Below are 22,255 nucleotides of genomic sequence, written 5' to 3'. Positions count from 1 at the left end.
TAAGGGCTGCAGCATGTCTTATGCCACCCTGGAGACCTCTCACTCAGCACAGACACACTGCTTGCCAGCTTGTGTGGGCTAGTGAGGACAAAACGAGTAAGTCGACATGGCACTCCCCTCAGGGTGCCATGCCAGCCTCTCACTGCCTATGCAGTATAGGTAGGACACCCCTCTAGCAGGCCTTACAGCCCTAAGGCAGGGTGCACTATACCATAGGTGAGGGTACCAGTGCATGAGCATGGTACCCCTACGGTGTCTAAACAAAACCTTAGACATTGTAAGTGCAGGGTAGCCATAAGAGTATATGGTCTGGGAGTTTGTCAAACACGAACTCCACAGCACCATAATGGCTACACTGAAAACTGGGAAGTTTGGTATCAAACTTCTCAGCACAATAAATGCACACTGATGCCAGTGTACATTTTATTGTAAAATACACCCCAGAGGGCACCTTAGAGGTGCCCCCTGAAACTTAACCGACTATCTGTGTAGGCTGACTAGTTTTAGCAGCCTGCCAGAAACCGAGACATGTTGCTGGCCCCATGGGGAGAGTGCCTTTGTCACTCTGAGGCCAGTAACAAAGCCTGCACTGGGTGGAGATGCTAACACCTCCCCCAGGCAGGAATTGTCACACCTGGCGGTGAGCCTCAAAGGCTCACCTCCTTTGTGCCAACCCAGCAGGACACTCCAGCTAGTGGAGTTGCCCGCCCCCTCCGGCCAGGCCCCACTTTTGGCGGCAAGGCCGGAGAAAATAATGAGAAAAACAAGGAGGAGTCACTGGCCAGTCAGGACAGCCCCTAAGGTGTCCTGAGCTGAAGTGACTCTAACTTTTAGAAATCCTCCATCTTGCAGATGGAGGATTCCCCCAATAGGGTTAGGATTGTGACCCCCTCCCCTTGGGAGGAGGCACAAAGAGGGTGTACCCACCCTCAGGGCTAGTAGCCATTGGCTACTAACCCCCCAGACCTAAACACGCCCTTAAATTTAGTATTTAAGGGCTACCCTGAACCCTAGAAAATTAGATTCCTGCAACTACAAGAAGAAGGACTGCCTAGCTGAAAACCCCTGCAGCGGAAGACCAGAAGACGACAACTGCCTTGGCTCCAGAAACTCACCGGCCTGTCTCCTGCCTTCCAAAGATCCTGCTCCAGCGACGCCTTCCAAAGGGACCAGCGACCTCGACATCCTCTGAGGACTGCCCCTGCTTCGAAAAGACAAGAAACTCCCGAGGACAGCGGACCTGCTCCAAGAAAGGCTGCAACTTTGTTTCCAGCAGCCTTGAAAGAACCCTGCAAGCTCCCCGCAAGAAGCGTGAGACTTGCAACACTGCACCCGGCGACCCCGACTCGGCTGGTGGAGATCCAACACCTCAGGAGGGACCCCAGGACTACTCTGATACTGTGAGTACCAAAACCTGTCCCCCCTGAGCCCCCACAGCGCCGCCTGCAGAGGGAATCCCGAGGCTTCCCCTGACCGCGACTCTTTGAATCCTAAGTCCCGACGCCTGGGAGAGACCCTGCACCCGCAGCCCCCAGGACCTGAAGGACCGGACTTTCACTGGAGAAGTGACCCCCAGGAGTCCCTCTCCCTTGCCCAAGTGGAGGTTTCCCCGAGGAACCCCCCCCTTGCCTGCCTGCAGCGCTGAAGAGATCCCGAGATCTCTCATAGACTAACATTGCGAACCCGACGCCTGTTTCTACACTGCACCCGGCCGCCCCCGCGCTGCTGAGGGTGAAATTTCTGTGTGGGCTTGTGTCCCCCCCGGTGCCCTACAAAACCCCCCTGGTCTGCCCTCCGAAGACGCGGGTACTTACCTGCAAGCAGACCGGAACCGGGGCACCCCCTTCTCTCCATTCTAGCCTATGTGTTTTGGGCACCACTTTGAACTCTGCACCTGACCGGCCCTGAGCTGCTGGTGTGGTGACTTTGGGGTTGCTCTGAACCCCCAACGGTGGGCTACCTTGGACCAAGAACTGAACCCTGTAAGTGTCTTACTTACCTGGTAAAACTAACAAAAACTTACCTCCCCTAGGAACTGTGAAAATTGCACTAAGTGTCCACTTTTAAAACAGCTATTTGTCAATAACTTGTAAAGTATACATGCAATTTTTATGATTTAAAGTTCCTAAAGTACATACCTGCAATACCTTTCAAATGAGATATTACATGTAGAATTTGAACCTGTGGTTCTTAAAATAAACTAAGAAAAGATATTTTTCTATAACAAAACCTATTGGCTGGATTTGTCTCTGAGTGTGTGTACCTCATTTATTGTCTATGTGTATGTACAACAGATGCTTAACACTACTCCTTGGATAAGCCTACTGCTCGACCACACTACCACAAAATAGAGCATTAGTATTATCTCTTTTTACCACTATTTTACCTCTAAGGGGAACCCTTGGACTCTGTGCATGCTATTCCTTACTTTGAAATAGCACATACAGAGCCAACTTCCTACAGCATCACTCAGTTGTACAACTTAATGTCACAGTTGAGCATCCCACAGATCACTGGTGCAGGAAATTTCAGCATCTGTGTAAAGGAGATCCTTTTATCCGCTTCTTACAATGCTGCCTTTCAAGCAAACACATCCTGTGTTTACTATAGAATCGGAGCACTTGTTCAGGACACCTCTACAGCATCCAGCTATGCCATCAAGGTATCTTATGGTACTAACGTCATCATCTTATCTGTCATCTTATTGCCGTTCTGACAGCAAAAGTATTGAAACACTCAAACACTACACCAGCGAAGATACAATGGAAACACAAGATTGAGTGGTAACTCCTCTCTGCGATACTGTGCATATGCATAGAGTCCTTCGTTAGATTGTTTTACCGCAGGTGGGTGAGGTAAGCGGTGTATAGAGAGTAAAAAGCAAGATGACCATGCAGTGGTTTACATATGTACAATATTTATGACAATGCAACTACAACGGCCACAGGCGTCCGGGGAGGGGGGCGGGCACATGTGAATCTACAGCACTAAATGTCACCAACAGTAGTCTACTAGATAAGCAACATTTTGCAATCAATGGCATGTGTGGCTGTAGATACACATGCTTTGCACAGACTATAAAGCAGTCCCCTAAAATTAAGCGGTGGCTAGCCTGTAGCGGAGTTGCTTGAAAACTTGCTGAGCACTGCATGGCCAAAATTTGCTTGTGTTTAGTAAATATATGTGGTGTAGACCAAGTAGCAGCTTTAATATTTTCCCTTATACCAATCCTTCACTATATTTTTCTTGACCGGCTATACACCATTCTTAAAAGATCTCCGGCAAAGAGCCCCCTTGTGGGGCCCGTCAGGCATTGCAGCGCCGGCCTGACGAGGAGCTTGGCCCTATGATGAAGCATGTCACCGGAAGGTGAGTGAGGGCTCTTGCTTCGAAAATTTTGGTTTCCATTTATTGATCGAACCACCCTCTTGAGAGAAACCTTCTTCCTTTTTTGGAACCATGTGTAACCTTTTTTGATTTATAGACTATTGGGAACTTTACACACGGGACCAGGAGTTTGTTCTCCAAATATCCCATTTTTGCCCCTCTTTTTGTTGTTTTTTTTGAGATCCCTAACCTGTCTGTTTTTAATCTGTAGTCAGAGTGATCTGAAGCCCGGGGTCCTGAAAGGATCATCCCTTGGAGACGTTGGTGGGATTCCACCTCTGCAGAGAGCAGTAAGTCCAGCCATCCAAGAGCACTAGATTTTGGAGATTACCTTGTGCCCGAGACCACTTATGAGACAGACAATGCTGTAGGGGATGCATGTATAGTCTGGCATGAGGAACTATGGCAATGCAAGATGCCATCATCCCTAATAGCTGTATCACTGCCCTCACTGAAAATTATCTTGATTTAGCTTGACATCTAAAGTAGTTTCACATATTCTATTTTGCCTCTTTGAAATATTTAATGAACACAATTCTTAGTGCCCATGCTCTCTTCCAGGGACGATGTACTATTTCAATGTGTTACATTACCCCATTCGCAGTTCCTGAGTAGTAATCTCACTCTAAACAGGGTATCCTCCTGCGGTATACTCGTATATAGTGCTTCTACATCAAACCAAAATAGATTTTCAATTATAAGGGTCATATCTTATAAGGCTATCTGTATTATCCTTTAGGTAGGAGTATATAAAGATCAGGGGGAGGAGAAACGTCACAAAAAGGGTTCCATAGTCCTCCTTGTTGCGGTTGTTAAATTGTGTACCACTACGTTTCTACGCTACGGTGGATTTTACCACTAGGGAGTAGTCACTAGCTAACTCTGATAATGCCCTTCTCAAATCAGATGTGCTGTTGAAACTTACCCCATGGGTCAATACAGCACTCTTAATCAGAGAAAGGCAGTGGTGGAAGGTTTAAAGTTAACGCGTTCCATAGGCTAGTGGTGGTAGGATTGGTGCAAGCAACTTCATAGTCTATGAACCTAGGGTGGATTATATTTGTTTGGGGGATAACATTTCTTTTTTTGGAGGGCAACGAATCTGTGCAGTAAACAAGAACACACCCTAAACATTAACCAAGTACTTGTATTTGGTTGGATATCAAAGATTTGTTCTCAGATTGACCACTAATGACGTGTCTATCTGGCACTCCTCTGTTCGTTTGTCTTGCTATGTGTTTTATGGGAAGAACTGGAGGTCCTTTGGAACCGGATTGGTTCTCTGCCTCTTATGCTTGCTTTTCCCTCCCGACATCCACTACCTAAAAAAAGGAGATTGGGACAAATATTAAATAGGTGGAAGCCCCTCTATGATAATTGTAGAAATTGATCAGTCCAAAACAAAGGGTTTAGGACATGAATGGAAGAGGAAAGATCAGGTCATAGTTGTGGGTCCCTAATCCCCACTGCTTCACTCATTGTAACTAAAAGACCAATTTTGTAAAATTGGTTTGTCTTGTAAATCTTTCTTCATCTCTGGTTAAGAATGGTAAAATATTTATCAATAATATAGACATATGGCAACTTCATGTGACCATTTGCACACATACTCAGTACAATATCACTAAATTAAAAGTAAGAAATTCTTTCTGTTCAACCGATCTCTATAGTCCTCTTGTAGACTAACTCGTACAGTGGTTTTCAGGTTTGTTTCCATGGGTAGTAGAAATAATCATGGCATCTGATATGTGTTTGGCTATGTTGATAATATAAATCCACCAGTCTAATGTACAACTTGTGCCACTCTGAGGGACCCATCACAAACCTTATGGCGACTGCCACCCCTAAACACTCCATGCACTATATGGAAGTCACCCCTCTAGCAGGCCTTACCGCCCTAAGGCAGGGTGCATTATATTACATGTGAGGGCATGTCTGCACAAGCAGATAAGCCCCTGCTATGTCTGTCAATTCTCAAAAATAGTAAGTGCACAGGGAAGCCATTTTAAATGCATGTGCTGGACACTGGTCACGATGAGTTCCCCAGCTACATGATGACTTCTCTGAATCCTAGAATGGGTGGTATCAGACAACTCAGAATAATAAAACCTAACTATGGCAATTGATGTATGCACACAGAGCACCTTAGTAGTGCCCCGATAACCTACCAATTACTAGCGTGCTGAGGGACTGGTCCGGTCATGTGCTTAGTGAGGGGTCCCTTACATTGGCACAATTCTTGATGCAGCCCTTTGGGACCTTGCTTAGTACCCCAGGTCATAGGTACCGGGGGTACTATTTACTAGGGACTACCAGTAGGTTCTATAAGTTTAGCTAATTGGGAAAAACAACTGTGCAGTTTTAGGGGAAAAGAGATCTGGCACAGGGGCACAGTTAGCACTTTGTCAAAATTACAGCAGAAACTAGGCAAAATGTGTGTGTATGTGAAGGGGGGTGGTGTAAGGAAGGGCGACCATGTCAACAGAGGGACTTTCCCTTTGGGTAAGAGGGTGAGGGGGAAGAGGGTGTCTGCAATAATGCTGCAACCAAGCTCTCTGGATGAGGGGCATGTATGAGTGCATCAGCTGCGTAAAGTGAGGCATGTGTCACCCTGTGCACCTCAATACCACATAGGCTGTGTCACTGAGAAGTCATATTGCTAAAGGCTCCATCACCAGTGAGAAAAGAAGCATCCCCCTCCCAAAATAGTGATGCATTCACATACTACCTATCCAGACCTCACACAGACGACGGGCCTCGGGTAGAGCAACTGCACTTAGGACATAATTGATGGTCCCAGTCCCATCCTTTGGGGAACCTCCCAGAGACACTCCTAATTGAGAGTAGCAAATGCTTTCTCAATGTCTAAGGCTATCATGCTGCCTTAGAGCTCCTCATCTGCAAGAGTCCATCACATGTGACAACCTCTGCAGGTTCACATGTGTCCTCCTGCCCGACATGATGCCACACTGATCAGTGCATACCAAATGGGAGGACACCACTCCACATAATCTATGATCCCAGTTACCATTAAGCACACAGCTGAAGTCCCCGCCTGTAGGGAGCTGGATACTGGTTGCAGTACATTTCAATTCCCCACACACCCCCCACCCCCCAATGCCTGTTTTTTTTTTTTAGATGCAACTTCGACTGAAGTGCAATGGGCTCCTGCTAAAAAGGTACCCAGTGTCAGAGAACCTTCCCTAAAACAAGAAACCTGGTCACTTGATCCCCAAGTCAGACCCCTATAAGTCCCTAGTGAATGTTACCCCAAGTACCTAGGGCATGGATACTGAAGAGGGCCCCTCAGAGCTACAGGATAACTTGTGCCACTCTGAGGGACCCATCACAAACCTTATGGCGACTGCCACCCCTAAACACTCCATGCACTATATGGAAGTCACCCCTCTAGCAGGCCTTACCGCCCTAAGGCAGGGTGCATTATATTACATGTGAGGGCATGTCTGCACAAGCAGATAAGCCCCTGCTATGTCTGTCAATTCTCAAAAATAGTAAGTGCACAGGGAAGCCATTTTAAATGCATGTGCTGGACACTGGTCACGATGAGTTCCCCAGCTACATGAGGACTTCTCTGAATCCTAGAATGGGTGGTATCAGACAACTCAGAATAAAACCTAACTATGGCAATTGATCTATGCACACAGAGCACCTTAGTAGTGCCCCCTGATAACCTACCAATTACTAGCGTGCTGAGTGACTGGTCCTGACCAGTTCAGCAACCAGACACGTTTCTTGCTCACCAAGGTGAGAACCAGTGCTCAAGGGTCTGAGACAAAAGCCTGCACTGGAAAGAGGTGCTATCTCCTCTTCCAGGCAGGATGGGCATTCCAGGGCAGGGAGCTTCAAAAGCCTTGCCACCTTTGTAATGCGACCCAGGTCTCTCCAGATGGTGGAGATGATGACCCCTTCCAGCCCGTCTCAACCCCACTTTTGGCGGCATCATAGGCAGGGAAATTTGTTAAATTAGGAGGAGTGCTAACTTCATGCCAGTCTCACCCCCTAAGGTGGACGAGCTGAAGTGGACACCACTTTTCAAATTCCTCCATCTAGTTTGGAAGGAATTAGGCCACTAGGGTTAGGGTTATGCCTACTTTCCAGCAGAAGTGGTCATAAAAATGGTGAAGTCACCTTAAAGATGAGTAGCTCACTTGGCACTCCCTGTAACGCCCCTAAATTCAGTATTTAGGTGGCACCCCTGAACCCTAGAATGAGCCGGACAGTACAGTCACACCAGCAGAGAAGACTACAGGCACCAACTGACTTGGCCGCAGCCCTACCAGCCTGTCTTCAGCCCTCAAAGATCTTGCACCAAAAGACGATCGGTCCTGCAGCCAGTGACCTCCAAAGCTTAGGGAGGAATGCCTGCCTTCGACAAAAATCAAGATCTCCCGAGAACAGTAGACCGGTTTATAAAAAAATAAAACACTTGAACAGAACTCTGAACTGAGGAACCGTGAAACCACTTCCAGACCCATCTCTGCACCCGACGCCCACAGCCCAAACCCAAGTGGCCCACTGGTCCTCTGAAAGCTCCCCAGCGATCCCGAGTCCGCGTTCACTGTCAGCTGACCCCTACCTGACACTGCCTCAAAGCCTGCAGCCTCACCATGACCACTTTCCCCCCCTAAACATGAGCTGCATGCTATGCTGTTCCTGAAGCTAAAAAACACCCTGGGCCTTGGGGAGCTCGATCGTCGGCGTCCCTACGTCCCCTAGCTGTGAGTTTTCTTCATTCAGCCTCCTGGCTCAAGCAGTCAGGTTTTTCCAAAAGTGATCATCCCCAATTGATTAACACTGGGTGCCCAAAGCTGTTTTGGCACTCTGCATTTGACTGCTCTTGTGCCGCTGAGGGTGTCAGTTTCGTGATGCCTTGTGGCCACCTTTGTACTCACCTCAACCCCATGACACCACTTTACTCACCTGTCAGCCGCTCAATTTTGGCTACCCCCAGTCTCGACTGGTTAACATTGGGTGCCCGACGCTGTGTTGGCACTCTGCACCAGGCTGCATAGTGCCGATGTAGGTGCACTCTTGGTACTGATTTGAGCCCTTACCTGGTGTTGACCTAAACCGAAGACTGGATTTGTAAGTTGTGTACTCCAAAACTGCATTCTTGTTTTCCTCCAATACAGGGAGTGCAGAATTATTAGGCAAGTTGTATTTTTGAGGATTAATTTTATTATTGAACAACAACCATGTTCTCAATGAACCCAAAAAACTCATTAATATCAAAACTGAATATTTTTGGAAGTAGTTTTTAGTTTGTTTTTAGTTTTAGCTATGTTAGGGGGATATCTGTGTGTGCAGGTGACTATCACTGTGCATAATTATTAGGCAACTTAACAAAAAAATATATATACCCATTTCAATTATTTTTCATTACCAGTGAAACCAATATAACATCTCAACATTCACAAATATACATTTCTGACATTCAAAAACAAAACAAAAACAAATCAGTGACCAATATAGCCACCTTTCTTTGCAAGGACACTCAAAAGCCTGCCATCCATGGATTCTGTCAGTGTTTTGATCTGTTCACCATCAACATTGCGTGCAGCAGCAACCACAGCCTCCCAGACACTGTTCAGAGAGGTGTACTGTTTTCCCACCTTGTAAATCTCACATTTGATGATGGACCACAGGTTCTCAATGGGGTTCAGATCAGGTGAACAAGGAGGCCATGTCATTAGATTTCCTTCTTTTATACCCTTTCTTGCCAGCCACGCTGTGGAGTACTTGGACGCGTGTGATGGAGCATTGTCCTGCATGAAAATCATGTTTTTCTTGAAGGATGCAGACTTCTTCCTGTACCACTGCTTGAAGAAGGTGTCTTCCAGGAACTGGCAGTAGGACTGGGAGTTGAGCTTGACTCCATCCTCAACCCGAAAAGGCCCCACAAGCTCATCTTTGATGATACCAGCCCAAACCAGTACTCCACCTCCACCTTGCTGGCGTCTGAGTCGGACTGGAGCTCTCTGCCCTTTACCAATCCAGCCACGGGCCCATCCATCTGGCCCATGAAGACTCACTCTCATTTCATCAGTCCATAAAACCTTATAAAAATCAGTCTTGAGATATTTCTTGGCCCAGTCTTGACGTTTCAGCTTGTGTGTCTTGTTCAGTGGTGGTCGTCTTTCAGCCTTTCTTACCTTGGCCATGTCTCTGAGTATTGCACACCTTGTGCTTTTGGGCACTCCAGTGATGTTGCAGCTCTGAAATATGGCCAAACTGGTGGCAAGTGGCATCGTGGCAGCTGCACGCTTGACTTTTCTCAGTTCATGGGCAGTTATTTTGCGCCTTGGTTTTTCCACACGCTTCTTGCGACCCTGTTGACTATTTTGAATGAAACGCTTGATTGTTCGATGATCACGCTTCAGAAGCTTTGCAATTTTAAGAGTGCTGCATCCCTCTGAAAGATATCTCACTATTTTTGACTTTTCTGAGCCTGTCAAGTCCTTCTTTTGACCCATTTTGCCAAAGGAAAGGAAGTTGCCTAATAATTATGCACACCTGATATAGGGTCTTGATGTCATTAGACCACACCCCTTCTCATTACAGAGATGCACATCACCTAATATGCTTAATTGGTAGTAGGCTTTTGAGCCTATACAGCTTGGAGTAAGACAACATGCATAAAGAGGATGATGTGGTCAAAATACTCATTTGCCTAATAATTCTGCACTCCCTGTAGGTTAACATTGCTGATCTGAAAAATTGCAGTAAGTGTTGATTTTTGAAACTGCATTTATCTTTTAAAAACTGCTTACCTTATAACGAAGTTTTTTGGTTCAAAGCATAAATAAAAGCAAATGTTATTCTTCTAAATTAATCTTGGATTTATTCATTGCTTGTGTCTCATGTACCGCTTCTGTCAGTACAACAAATGACTGACAACTCCTTGATAAGCCTAACTGCTTGTCCACACTACCACAAATACAACATTAGTCCTATCTATTTCTTCCTCTGCAATTCTGCAATACCAATCTGGGGATCCACGGGACTCTGCACAGTGTACTTCATTGTAGTGCACTACATAGAAAGCGAGCTCCCTACACCGCCAACAGCAGGGAGGCCCCTACATAAGAGATGAGCTCATGTTTCAAAACAAGATAGAAGTCTCTGTCGTCCGTGTTGGGGGCATATTCATTCAGAAAATACACCTCATGTCCATCCAGCGTGCCATAAAGCAACAGGTATCTACCTTCTATACCTGTCTTGTAACCTCGAAAACTAAAAGGGACTGAAAGAGCATCCCCTTTAAGGACCCCCAGGTGTAGATAGAATAGGTAGCGGAGTCTGCCCCCCTCCACTTTCTGGGAACCTTCTGAACCTCCTTCTCCATCTTGTGTGTCTCCGGCAGCAAAGCAACATGTATACCCTGTCACCACATAACCACCTTGAATATCTGTCACTGATCACCTCCGTCCCCCCACGATACTACCCCCTCATTATGTCCCCCTTCTCTACCGCTGCCAAACAGAACATAATTAACCCCTACCACCTAAACCCTCCTACCAGGTAAACGCTCACGAACAACATGCGTCTCCCCAAAAGTACAACCATGGCAAAAAAAAAAAAAAAAACAATAATGACCCGAGAAACCTAACTCTTCCACCTCTAGCTAACTGCAGACACGCCACTATATTAGTGGTATCGTGGGTGAGAAGTTGCACCCAGTGACTCCCAGCCACTGTCTTTGACCGGCCCCTCAACAGCCCCAGCACCACATTCAGACCAGGGGCTGAGCATCATGTCTAGGGCCCAGTACATAAACTTGCCAAAGAGTAGTAGCGACCTTGGTGAAGCCAGTGGGAGGACCCAGGCACTGAGCTCTCCACACGACCTTCTCCGCTGGCCATTGCCACCTCCACGGGAATAGGCAGTCTGTCTTCCCAAGCACGAAGCAGACAGTACTCCCGCAGCCGACAAACTCCACTAAAGCTTTTTTGGGGGGGTGGGGGGGGAGGGTTTGGGGGGGTGGCAGGGGTCTCTACACAATAAAAAGTGGTCCCCTCTGCCCAAGCTGCCACCGGCAGGCCCCTGCCTGGCCAGAGGAAGTGGGCACCTTGATTGTAGCCCACAGGTTCAGTGCAACAGTGGAGGAGTTTGTCCCAGGTTCCCAAGCGTGGGACTGCCATGTCCTGCACCCCTCACCCAGTTGACCTCTAGGGCCACAAGACAGTTCAAGTTGTATATTCAGCCCCTCAGGTCCCTGGGACTGGCCCTCGCAATCAGACAGCAGTCTGCTTCAAGTTGTTACACCACACACAGGGGGGGATGGGTGAGATTTGCGGCTCGGGTTACCAGGATGGGCCACACTCTACTTCGAAGCTCAGGTCCCCAATGCGCATCCCTGCATCCTGGGAAATGGGCTAACGACCACTCCCGAGATGCCGCTGCTCAGTCACTCCCTGCCACAGGCTCCTACACTGGGGGTCATGGGACCCGTCGCCGATCCAGGTTTCTGGTGCTCCCCCTGGAATAGGCTGCGCTGGCCTTTGGGCCGCACTCACCCTCTGGCTCATCTCATCTCAAGCGTCATTGCACTTCCTCCCCACCTTGAGCCTCCAAGAAAGATTCGCACCAGGGGGTTCACCATTGTGGCCCGCAGGTCCGGCCTCCATCACCCACGTCCCAGGGCAATTATCTAGCAGGGAGGAGATCACTACTCTCCCTCATGTCGTCGGTACAAGGCAGCCGTGCTCCCTGACCATGGGGCCACATGACACACCCCATATATGGTGCCATTCCAGTTGCTCGCCTCCTTGCGTGAGCCTTCTCCTTGTCACCTCCGATCCGCTTGGCCCAGAGTGCTTACAGGTGTGAGGGCTATATGTGGCGGCTCTGCCACCAGTCCCCAATAGGCTGCACTCTGATCCTCGATGGGACCAGCTAGTTTAAAACTCCTCTGCCGCCACCATTGACAAATATCAGCTGCTCAGGGGTCCCCGAAGCATAGAGGAACCATGGATAGGGACAGCGCATTTAAAGATGGATTCTCACTGCCCAGGTTGAAACTAAACATGCTAGGTCCTGGTAGCCATGCCCCCAAGCCAAAAACCACACTGACACTTTAATGGCCATTCTAAGAAGAAAGCCTACAAAGCAAACTAAGACTCCCCACCTCTGCTGCTCCTCAACTCACCAACATCGCTCTCCTCACTCTCTGGCTCGGATGGCTCCTCTTGCTTTGGAGGCTCTTCAGGTTTTGCATCCTCCTGCTGGGGAGAAATAAAAGTACCTTAAACACAGTGAACACTACTGTGCACCAATTCAATCCACAGCTTTTAAGTGTGCCAAAGGCTGTGTACATTAAACTATTACCTATTACCCTTTATGGTCTTGTGGGTATCAGATCACCTCAAGGGGTGTGCCTAACCTCCAGCTACATACAAATTCCACAGTATAAATGACTAAGTTAACAAGGGACACACACCACCTGTAAAACCACGTGCATTTTACCATTGGTATCTTAAGCACCCACCGAAAGGATATAAAGAAAATGCATGCATCTGTGCAGAGACCACCTTTAGGAGCATGCGGGGAGCTCACCCACTTATGATCAGGTAACACTTGTCCCCCAGGTGTAAAGTCGGTCTCCAAGTCTTTTTACAGAAACTTGCCCTAGACCTCACCTGTCACTGGTGAGAGAAAATATTACTGAAAAATGGTGGGCCCCGGAAGGAAACACACCATCTTCCGAAATAGTTAGCAATCCAAAAATCTGAAACGAAGGGCAACCCAAAACTCTCCTTTGGAGCAACAAACATGTATTAAAGTTCACCCCCTCAAGTCTGCACACAGTCATCTCAGAGGTCCCTTCTGAATGAAACTAAGGTAGCAAAGATTGTCAATAAACGCTAAATCAATTAGCACAAACTTGTGCAGAATGGTCACTATCCAGTCCCAAACCCCTCTGCAATCTCTAAACCAATGAGCTCAAAGTACTGCGGCCTCTTACCTTTGGTGCTTCTGTGGGGGTATGAGTAGGGGATGTTTTTGCAGACGGTGGTGGTAAAGTAGCTCCCAAACTGTGGAGAGGAGACAAGCCTTTGTCACAAATAGAAAAACCTGGGCCAATAGGAAAAACCCACACGTAGCATATAGTGTAAAGGCAGGAGCGGGGGGGACGTGACCAACCAGACAGAACAAGGGTGAGGGGTCATTAGTCACAAACTATACCACTTCCACTCTTAAATAACCCAACACCACATAGTAATAGGCATTCTCACCCCCACCATTTAGTCTACAGACTACCCTCATATTATTGTGTTAGGGGTCCATTAATCAGTAATTGGTGGTGCCCAATCCTCTCCTCATACTATGAAATCTATCCATCCTCTAAATCTCTTTTCACTGTGCATATGCCCATAGTTGCCTCCTCAAGCATGCCATCTGGTATTCTCCTTAATACTTCCTACCCCCCTCCCAAAGAGCTCTAGTCCACAGACTGCCTACATTGCCTTCTCATGTAATGTACTCTCCAGATGTGCGACACCCAAAAGATGTCAATTAGCAGTGCCCAGCCCTCCACTTGCTATCAAGAAACACATCCCCAATTACCCCTAACTTTTCCTAATAACAAGACCCACACTTGTTGCCATCCTCCCACTAACCAGACCCCCAGTCCTGTATGTTACCCTACTCTGGCCCAACTCCATAAGTGGTCTTCCAAGCCCCAAGCTTTCCATTCACACTGCCCAGAGACCCTGCCAGTGTCTGAGATCATTTACCACATTTTGATTTTATCAGAGGAAATTGTAAGTACATAATGTATACCTCAGAGGATCCGGTAGCTCACTGGGCCATAGCTATCAAGCCGCACCTCCCTGACAAGGCTCAGCAAGGTCAAAACATGTAGGGTTTCTTCCCTAACAGCACAAGCTGGACTGCTCATTAGGGGCGGATTAATGACTGATTTTCAAATTGTTGGTGTATTTATGCAATGCTGAATTAAATAAATAAATAAATAAATAAATAAATAAATAAATAAAATAAATAAATAAAAGAAACACTAAAAAGCAAGGAAATAATTGCCAGCAGCCAAGATTAAAGACAAGCATTCCACATATCACTTTCTTTGTCCAGGTGCTATTCACTCTGCCCAAAGCATCAGTAAGAGATCATCAGGTCAGAGCAACTTACACATCTCTCCAGTCGGTTTCCCTTTTGTCCACCAACCTTCAGCCCGACAGTTTCCCACACCTTGAAGTTGCCCTGCTTTGATTCCACACTCTATTCCCTCTATCACCCCCATTCTGCAACCACTATTTACTCCCTGAGTAGGCCAAGCTCAGCTCCCTCCAACTTCTTTTCTAACTTGCAGAGTCTCCATCTTGAATACTTGAAACCTCCCTTCTTTAACTACATTTCCCCTAAATCTTCAATCTTGCATTACTGTTCTATCCACTTATTTAACCTTTTCACTGCTAGACCTTTTTTCACCCAAGAGTGCTAAGGCCTGTTTTTTTTTTTTTGTTTTAGCTATTTAGCACTTAGGCCCCATAACTTGTATTTCACACAAGATATCCACGTCAGAATTGTGTTCTTTTTTACCCCCAACATCCTGGGGACTCCAAAGCTACCCAGGGTTTGTGAATTCCCCTGGAGTGCACTATGAAAATAGTGCAACTGTAGCAAAATCTGAGGGGCTTGGGGAAAAATAGGAAAAGTGCTCCACAAAAAAGCTTCTGGTTTATTTCCCCAAAAATGGCATCAATAAAAGGTTTGCTCTGCAAAAGTCACTATTTTCCAAGATATCAGGAAAACACAGATGAATCAAAAAAACTTTTTTTAACCAGTTTTTTAACTCTATTTTAAGAGGTAGTCCATTTTTCTTAATTTATGTGCTTTAAACCTACAAATGAGGGTGAAACCCAATAAACAGTTGAAAAAAAAAAAAAAAAAAAAAAAAAGGTTTCTGGAAAAAAGTCGCTTTGTGACATTTTAATGTTTCAACTTCTGGTCACAGCGGCTGATTTACAAAAACAATGCCTATTCATCCGCTAGACCCTTATCGGTCCGGAGATATATAGTTTTATGGGCACTCCAAAAACCCAAGGTACCCAGAGCCAGCAAATTAACTGCACTTTATAATGGTTTTTCATTGTGTAGTGGGTGCCGACCAATTCATATGGTAAAACATCAAGAGTGAAAATGGGTATTAAAACAACATCTATTTCTGAAATAGACCAGATAGAGAGTTTATGAGCAATGGCTATTTGCACATCTCTGAATTTATGTCTACCCACACTACCATGTGATTTCAAAGGGCGTTTATTGAAAAGACTTATTTCTTACACACTGTCCTACATTTGCAAAGCACAAATGAAGAGAAATACAATTTGTTTAACATGAGTTCGACTATTTTTTATCCCTACGTGTCTCCCAATAAAAATGGTGCCTCATCTATTTGGGTAAGCCTAGTACCAGCAACAGGAAAGGGCCCAACACACAACATGAGCACCACATTTGTTCCACTGAAAACTACCCCCCTTCAACACACACACAAAAAACGAAGAAAAAAAAAAGCATTTTTGTGATGGAAAGTTCTAGAATCTGCAGGGAGCCAGTAATTCCCAACCACTTCCCACCCAAGTGTCCCAATAAAATTCAATGGGATCTCACTTGTGTGGGTAAGTTTAGTGCCCACAACAAGAAGGGCACCAAAACACAATGTGGAGACATTAATACTTCCCATCACATAAATGATCTGATTTGGCAATGGGGGTAGCAGTGAACTTTGGGCCAGAGATCAACAGCCATAGAGGGAAACCTAGCAAACGCAGACATTTCTGAAAACTACACACCCAGGGGAGTCCAGGGTGGTATGCCTCACTTGGATCCCTCAAAATGTTCTAGCCCACAATGCCCTGCTGATCTCGAACTGTGCCCTAAATTGCACATTTTCCTAGGATTTCTGTGACGCAAACTTACAGAATCAGCATGACCACACAAAACTACCACCCAGTGTTCTCCTACTTATCCAGATAAAAATGATACCTTGCCTCGCATGGTGGGGGAAGCTCTTTCCCAGCTCCCAAGGCTCAATTCTCGCCCCAGAGAATTTCTTGCCTCTAGTTCCAGGACATACTGAAGCCTTCCTCAGCATCTGTGCTCTGGTGCAGAGGCCGGCTCCTGCACATCCTCAGCATGTAAGAGGTTAAGTCCAAATATGCCCCCTCAGCCCAAACCCTTTCCTTCCCTTCTACACCAGTGCCTCACATTCCTTAGGCGTTCACCACTTTAGAATGTATTTTTATAAGAATTTAAACACTAAACCAAAGAGATCCACCTGAGGGTTTCAGAGAAATAGATTTTACAAGCAATAAAATCAAAGCAATGTCACTTAACTGTGAACAAGCCTTGGCAAAGTCACTGATTTGGACACTTAGAAACTGTTTCAAGGAAAACGTAAGTGTCAATGTGGTCAGATACAAGTACTTGGGGCAATCAACTCCAGCCTGGAGGGAACCAGCAAGGTCCTTAAGAATTATTACCTTCACAGAAGAAGCAGTCTCTAAACAGTTACAGATGCTCCAACGATGCAGGTGATACAATGTGATCGATAGAGGCTTTCCTGCATGTATTCCTCGGTCTATGAAGATGATAAGGGGGTCTTTGGTGCAGGGTCAAGATCCCACTAAGACCTCACATTCTGGATGAAGTCCAGTCACCAATGGACTACCAGTCAACTGTTGTTGGGGTTACAGACCAAGCGTTCCTGGACCGATGACTTATCTGATGGTCCCAGGAAACTCAGGTACAACTATGAGCATCATGTTTTGGTTCATGTTCTTGCACAGTGGCGGTGGTATCAGCTTATAGACTTTGGGCTACCAACTTACTCCAGTAGGCTTCTTCAGTTGTTGTGAACAAGAGGCCAGTCAACTGGCCATTGGAGTTCTCATAGCTTGACTGGGCTCAGAAACTGCTTCTTCTTGAGCTGGACACGGCAGGCACAGTCCTTCCCTTCACAAGCCACCATGTGCAATCCTCGTCAGTGTAGACACTTTGTTGGTCCCATGGTGCAGCAGGGCAGTACTGACTCAGTAACTATCTGAGTTCCAGGAGTGCCCTGTTTATCTTCAGAAAATGTTTTCAAAGTAGGATGCAGCTGGTAGCCAATAGGATACCAGGTTCCCTCCTTCCCGATGGCCACTTCCTGGGAAGTGTGGCATCTGGCTATCCCAGGAAGCACCATTCTGCCCACTTCAAACATAGCAGAACCCCTTTCTCTAGGTCCAGAGCTCCCTAGTCCAACCGAGATGTGTGGCTATCGGGGAGGGGCGCTTTCTCCAATGACTCCTTTCCTGTAAGTTGTTACCATATCTCCACAAGAGGGTAGAAAGCTGTCTGTCAGACATACCATGTGTACTGCACTTGATGGGCACTGGAAAGCTTTAGCAACAAAAGTGGCAACTTCTAAAGCTGCACTTTGCCCACTTACAACATTGAATTTGATTTAACCATTAAATCAGGTTTAATGCACCGATTATTTTGATACCAAACAGTTTTTCCAATTTAGAAGATAGCAGGGTTTTGGTGCCAGCCTGTAACTCTGCACTTACCAAAGGGGCTACTAGTCTTTCCGCAGTAAAAACAAGTTAGAGTTTTTACTGTTAGAACATGTAAAAGTACATGTTTGACTTTTTAAAACACAGCACCTTGCCTTAGGGCTTGCATGGCCTACCTTAGGGGTGACTTCCATACATACAAAAAGGGGGGTTGTTGGCCTTTGCTATTCCCTTAAATGGCAAAGTCCTGTTAACAGGTTTAAATTGCTCTTCCAGTCTGCAGTTTGTGAGGCAGACTGAGAGCCATGTTTTACCTTGTCCCATTCAAGGAAGCACAACAATTGCTGAAGTCCATTGGGGACACTAACTTACAGGCAATGGGTGCCCCTTGTAAAATATACTAAAGGACTTACACAATTAAGTTAGGCTATGCCAATTATGGGGCAAGCATATTAAACATGCATCATTTCAAAGGTTAGAGCACATGCACCATGTTCTGTTTATCAGGACTTAGGGCACTTCAGACTCATTACACCATTACCTATTATTCAAAATGGGGGCAAAATGTCAGGGCAACCCTGCAAAAAGTCAGTTTCCGTACACAATGACACCACAAAAAGCTTTGTATTGTTCATTTATGCAACATTAGTATTCATCCATCCATACCCACCAATGGTAAGTAGCCCTCTGTTCAACAATGTATGTAAAGATCAGGAAAGAGAGAACAGTTAAGAAATTGGAGGGCCTATGTGTAGATATCCCAAAGACAGCCTGCAGTGTTCATGTTAGGCAAATATAGTACAAAATTATGTATAACTTGTATATGACCCCTTATAAACCAAAGCTAATGTCCCAAATTCTGTAGCTCAAACCTACAATTTATGTCTAACCAGAGGAATTCCACCTAATGACAGCACCTCTATGACCATTGTCTCAGAAGGTATTGTAAGAGAAACATAAAATTTGCTTTAATGTATAGCTAGTGGTGTGTTTCTCTAGGAGGGTGTCTGTGCAGACACAGTACTCACCACACGCATGTATACCTGGCATCTCTGTGTCAAACCACTTCAAACTAGCGTAGTTTGGCAGCAAAATGCTTGTGAAACATTATTCTGCTGTCAAACTAATTCTTGGTCTGTGAAAACGCTAACATTGGGCACAACAGGTTACCAATGCAAACGCACTGCACAATGAAAACACAACACCGTGCACTACTTGTTCCAGTGCTACAATGACAAACTGATAACCATGTTGTCTGACTTACATCCCTCTTGTGATTCTTAATAGATTTAGCCTGACCTGATTAGGTAAAGGGACAAATATATATAATTAGCATTTGACATTGTGTGTCAACCATTACACAGAATATGGTCCTCTTTCTCTGTGGAATTATGGAGACATTTGTAATAAATACAGCATTTTATAAAACACATTGCCCCGCAGAGTTTAAAAACCATCAATATTTTAGAGGATTTCACACTATCTGCTGATGCTTCAGAATAAAATTGCAAGCAATAAGCTACTGAGTGGCCTTATACTCGAGTGACCTCGTTGCAGTACCCTGCCTATTAGCTACACATTGAGTTCATTAGCTTGAAGGAATACTTGCATCCTTCACATAATAGAACACCATTCATTACAAGCTTTCAAGCCAACTACCTTTTGTGCCAGTCCCTTAGACCTGGTGATATTCACGCCTACCAACAAATGAGATGTCTTCATCTGAGGCCCCGCTTGTGTCAGGGATTTCACATCAACTACAAAGGCGTCACCCTTTCTTCTTATAAAACCGCTTTCGCCCACCAGAGTAGGGGGTGAAAAATTAACATTTAATGACCACACTCGAAGTAGGCAGTATGGTATTAATAGCGTTGACATACCACGTTCTACCCCTGATGCGAGGCTGTAGTTGCTATAGGCCTATATTAGAAATGTGCGAGTTAAAAAATGATGATTTTATACAGTCTTGTATTGCAGGATCTAGCGATGTGGAGGAAGTATAATTGAGAAGAACGTGTCTATAAAATTAGCTTGCAATTATAATTTACTCTGCAAATTCTATAGCAGGACCGGAGGCTTCGGATTATGTTTCTTTTTATTTACTGTGAAAACATACAGCAGCCAGTTAAAATAGATTAAGCTTTAAACTACATGTCCCAAGAGTCCATGACTCTACCAATCATTGGGCCTCACTATCCCTATATAGACCCCTGACTGAGAACATGGTCTGTCCTAGGGTGACCACCTGGCAAGAAGGCTAATTTTGTAAAGTGGCAGTAAAAAATTAAGGGCAAAAATAAAATTCAGGACTCTGTCATTTAGTATTACAACAACTCAATATAAAACAGAGTCATTATAAGGTAATTAACAGTTGGTAACATTGCCAACTGATTATCAACTCAATCAAGTTCAGGAGGAATGGAAGGTGCATTAGGAATCAAAACGGATTGCTAGACACACTTCCCAAAATGAGGGCAGTTAAAACACCAAGATCAAATGCCCAGACGTTTTTGCATGTGTGTAGCCTCAAACAAGCATACATTGCAACGACCCAAGGAGCAAACTGAAAAAATACCTTAAATCAACAGTCAAACAGCAGTTATTTCTAATAATATAATTATAACTGAAAAACAAACTGGCTCAAAAGTGCCTTAGATTGAAATCTGTAGAAACGGGGTTTGGATTGTCTCACACCCCTTTTTAAAGATCTGTCAGCAACTTATCAATTTTGTCAAATCCACTGAACAGGTCTATAATAATCATATTTAGTTTAACCAGTACATTTAAAATTCCCAAGTTATCACGTTTTTCGTTTACTGGCTCGAAGGTTAGCCCATCTGACTGTTGCACCCCATTCCTTTTAACCTGTCTTCTCGGACTGTCGACCTCACTAGCATTTAGACGGTAATGGAAATCTGAAACATATCGACTAGTCTTAGAAGAGGTGCTGTTTTCATAAAAAAAATATTTGAGACTGTAACTTTCTTTTTTAGACTTGGGTGCATATCCTGTTGTGTGGTGGTGGGGGGGGGGGGGGGGGGAGTCAAAGCCTAACACTGGGACTAATTGACACTCTGATCTGTAACAGAGACGACATTGTTCTTGACAAAGTTAATTTTGAAACTAATATAACAGTCAGGGATGGTAGTGGGAGGGGATAAGGAGGGACTGGGAAAATAGCTGAAACTTTGCGAGAAGGGGGCCAGGAAGCAAGAAAGTCATTCAGTCTGAAAACTTGGTTTTTTAAGCTAAAATACAAGTTCGATTGTCACACTCTTTTTCCTATGTTTTTACCATGTTTATTCCTCTAGCTGACGGACTTGGCGTCACTATGCACATATCAGCCTCAATTAGATTTTTAAACGTAGTCTGTAAGAAGCCCACCTCGCCCATTCTTTAGTCCCCATCCCCTCGGAACGCCTCTCTTCACCAGAGATGACAATCTATATCTTAAAAGCGGCCTGTCTCCCCCCGAATCCAGCTCACCCCTCAATCCAATCCTTGAAGAAGCTCAGTTCGGGCCTCCTCAGCACATCTGGGTCCCGCTGGCAGAGGGTGACGAAGGCCCGCAGCTCGCTCAGCTTCCGGGCGTCCATGGCGGTCAGCGTGCGCCTGGCGCGGGGCTGGAATCACAAGGAATCAGCACGCGCTCGCGCAAAAATGCTCCTCCACAGCCAACTCGCCCTAACAGACAGAAAGCGCGATGAGGCAGAGAAACTGCGCACGCACAACCGGAACCGGAAGGGAGACAACAAGTCTCGCACCACCAAGAACCTTCCAGATCAAGGCGAACAGTCTGGTAAACTGCGCCCGCCTCCTGGGCGGATCATGCACAGCACGGGTTAAACGCCAAGTACCAATGAACCAACGCCCCCTTAGTAGCTTTGTCACTACACCGCCACTGAGTCAGCGCCAGGTAGCACAGACAGCCTGGCCGTCACAGAGTCCACGCCCCACTGTCAAGATAAACACGCCTACCCAACAATTGAAATCTAGGCATGTGCAACTGAGGCCCCGCTTCTGTCAGGGATTCTATGTCAGGACCAGAGGCTCCCATTATGCTTCTCTTCCTATGCTTTAATATTTTCAGCAGCCAATCAGAAATAACTTTTTAATAAACTACATATCCCATGAACCCACCATAACACATGAACAACCATAGAGACCAGCCCTATAAAACCTTCATGAAGAAACATCTCTTCCTCTTTCTTTGCCCCCAGCCAGTTGTCACTCTGCCTTAGAGCCTTATTTGTATGCTTGTTACTGGTGTTTTACTGTGTTTGCACGCCAAATGATGATTAGAGCTTTGCTACTTTACGTTGTCACAG

At 45.7% G+C, this 22,255-nt stretch overlaps 1 protein-coding gene across 1 annotated transcript in view; it reads right to left on the bottom strand.

The window, feature by feature from the left end:
- ST13 (ST13 Hsp70 interacting protein) overlaps positions 1–22,006 on the bottom strand; it is a 165,064-nt gene extending 143,058 nt beyond the window's left edge. The window contains exons 1-3 of the mRNA XM_069231143.1: positions 21,414–22,006; positions 13,373–13,442; positions 12,557–12,632 (exon numbers count right to left, since the gene is read on the bottom strand). Of these exons, the coding sequence (XP_069087244.1) occupies positions 12,557–12,632; positions 13,373–13,442; positions 21,414–21,523 (256 nt within the window). The 5' untranslated portion in view covers positions 21,524–22,006. The remainder of the gene's footprint in view (positions 1–12,556; positions 12,633–13,372; positions 13,443–21,413) is intronic.
- Positions 22,007–22,255: the final 249 nt, after the last annotated feature.

The sequence above is a fragment of the Pleurodeles waltl genome, chromosome 4_2 (genome assembly GCF_031143425.1).
Source record: "Pleurodeles waltl isolate 20211129_DDA chromosome 4_2, aPleWal1.hap1.20221129, whole genome shotgun sequence".
Classification (NCBI taxonomy): domain Eukaryota; kingdom Metazoa; phylum Chordata; class Amphibia; order Caudata; family Salamandridae; genus Pleurodeles; species Pleurodeles waltl.
The sequence above is the reverse complement of the archived record's forward strand: the minus strand, read 5'-3'. Positions and strand labels throughout refer to the sequence as shown.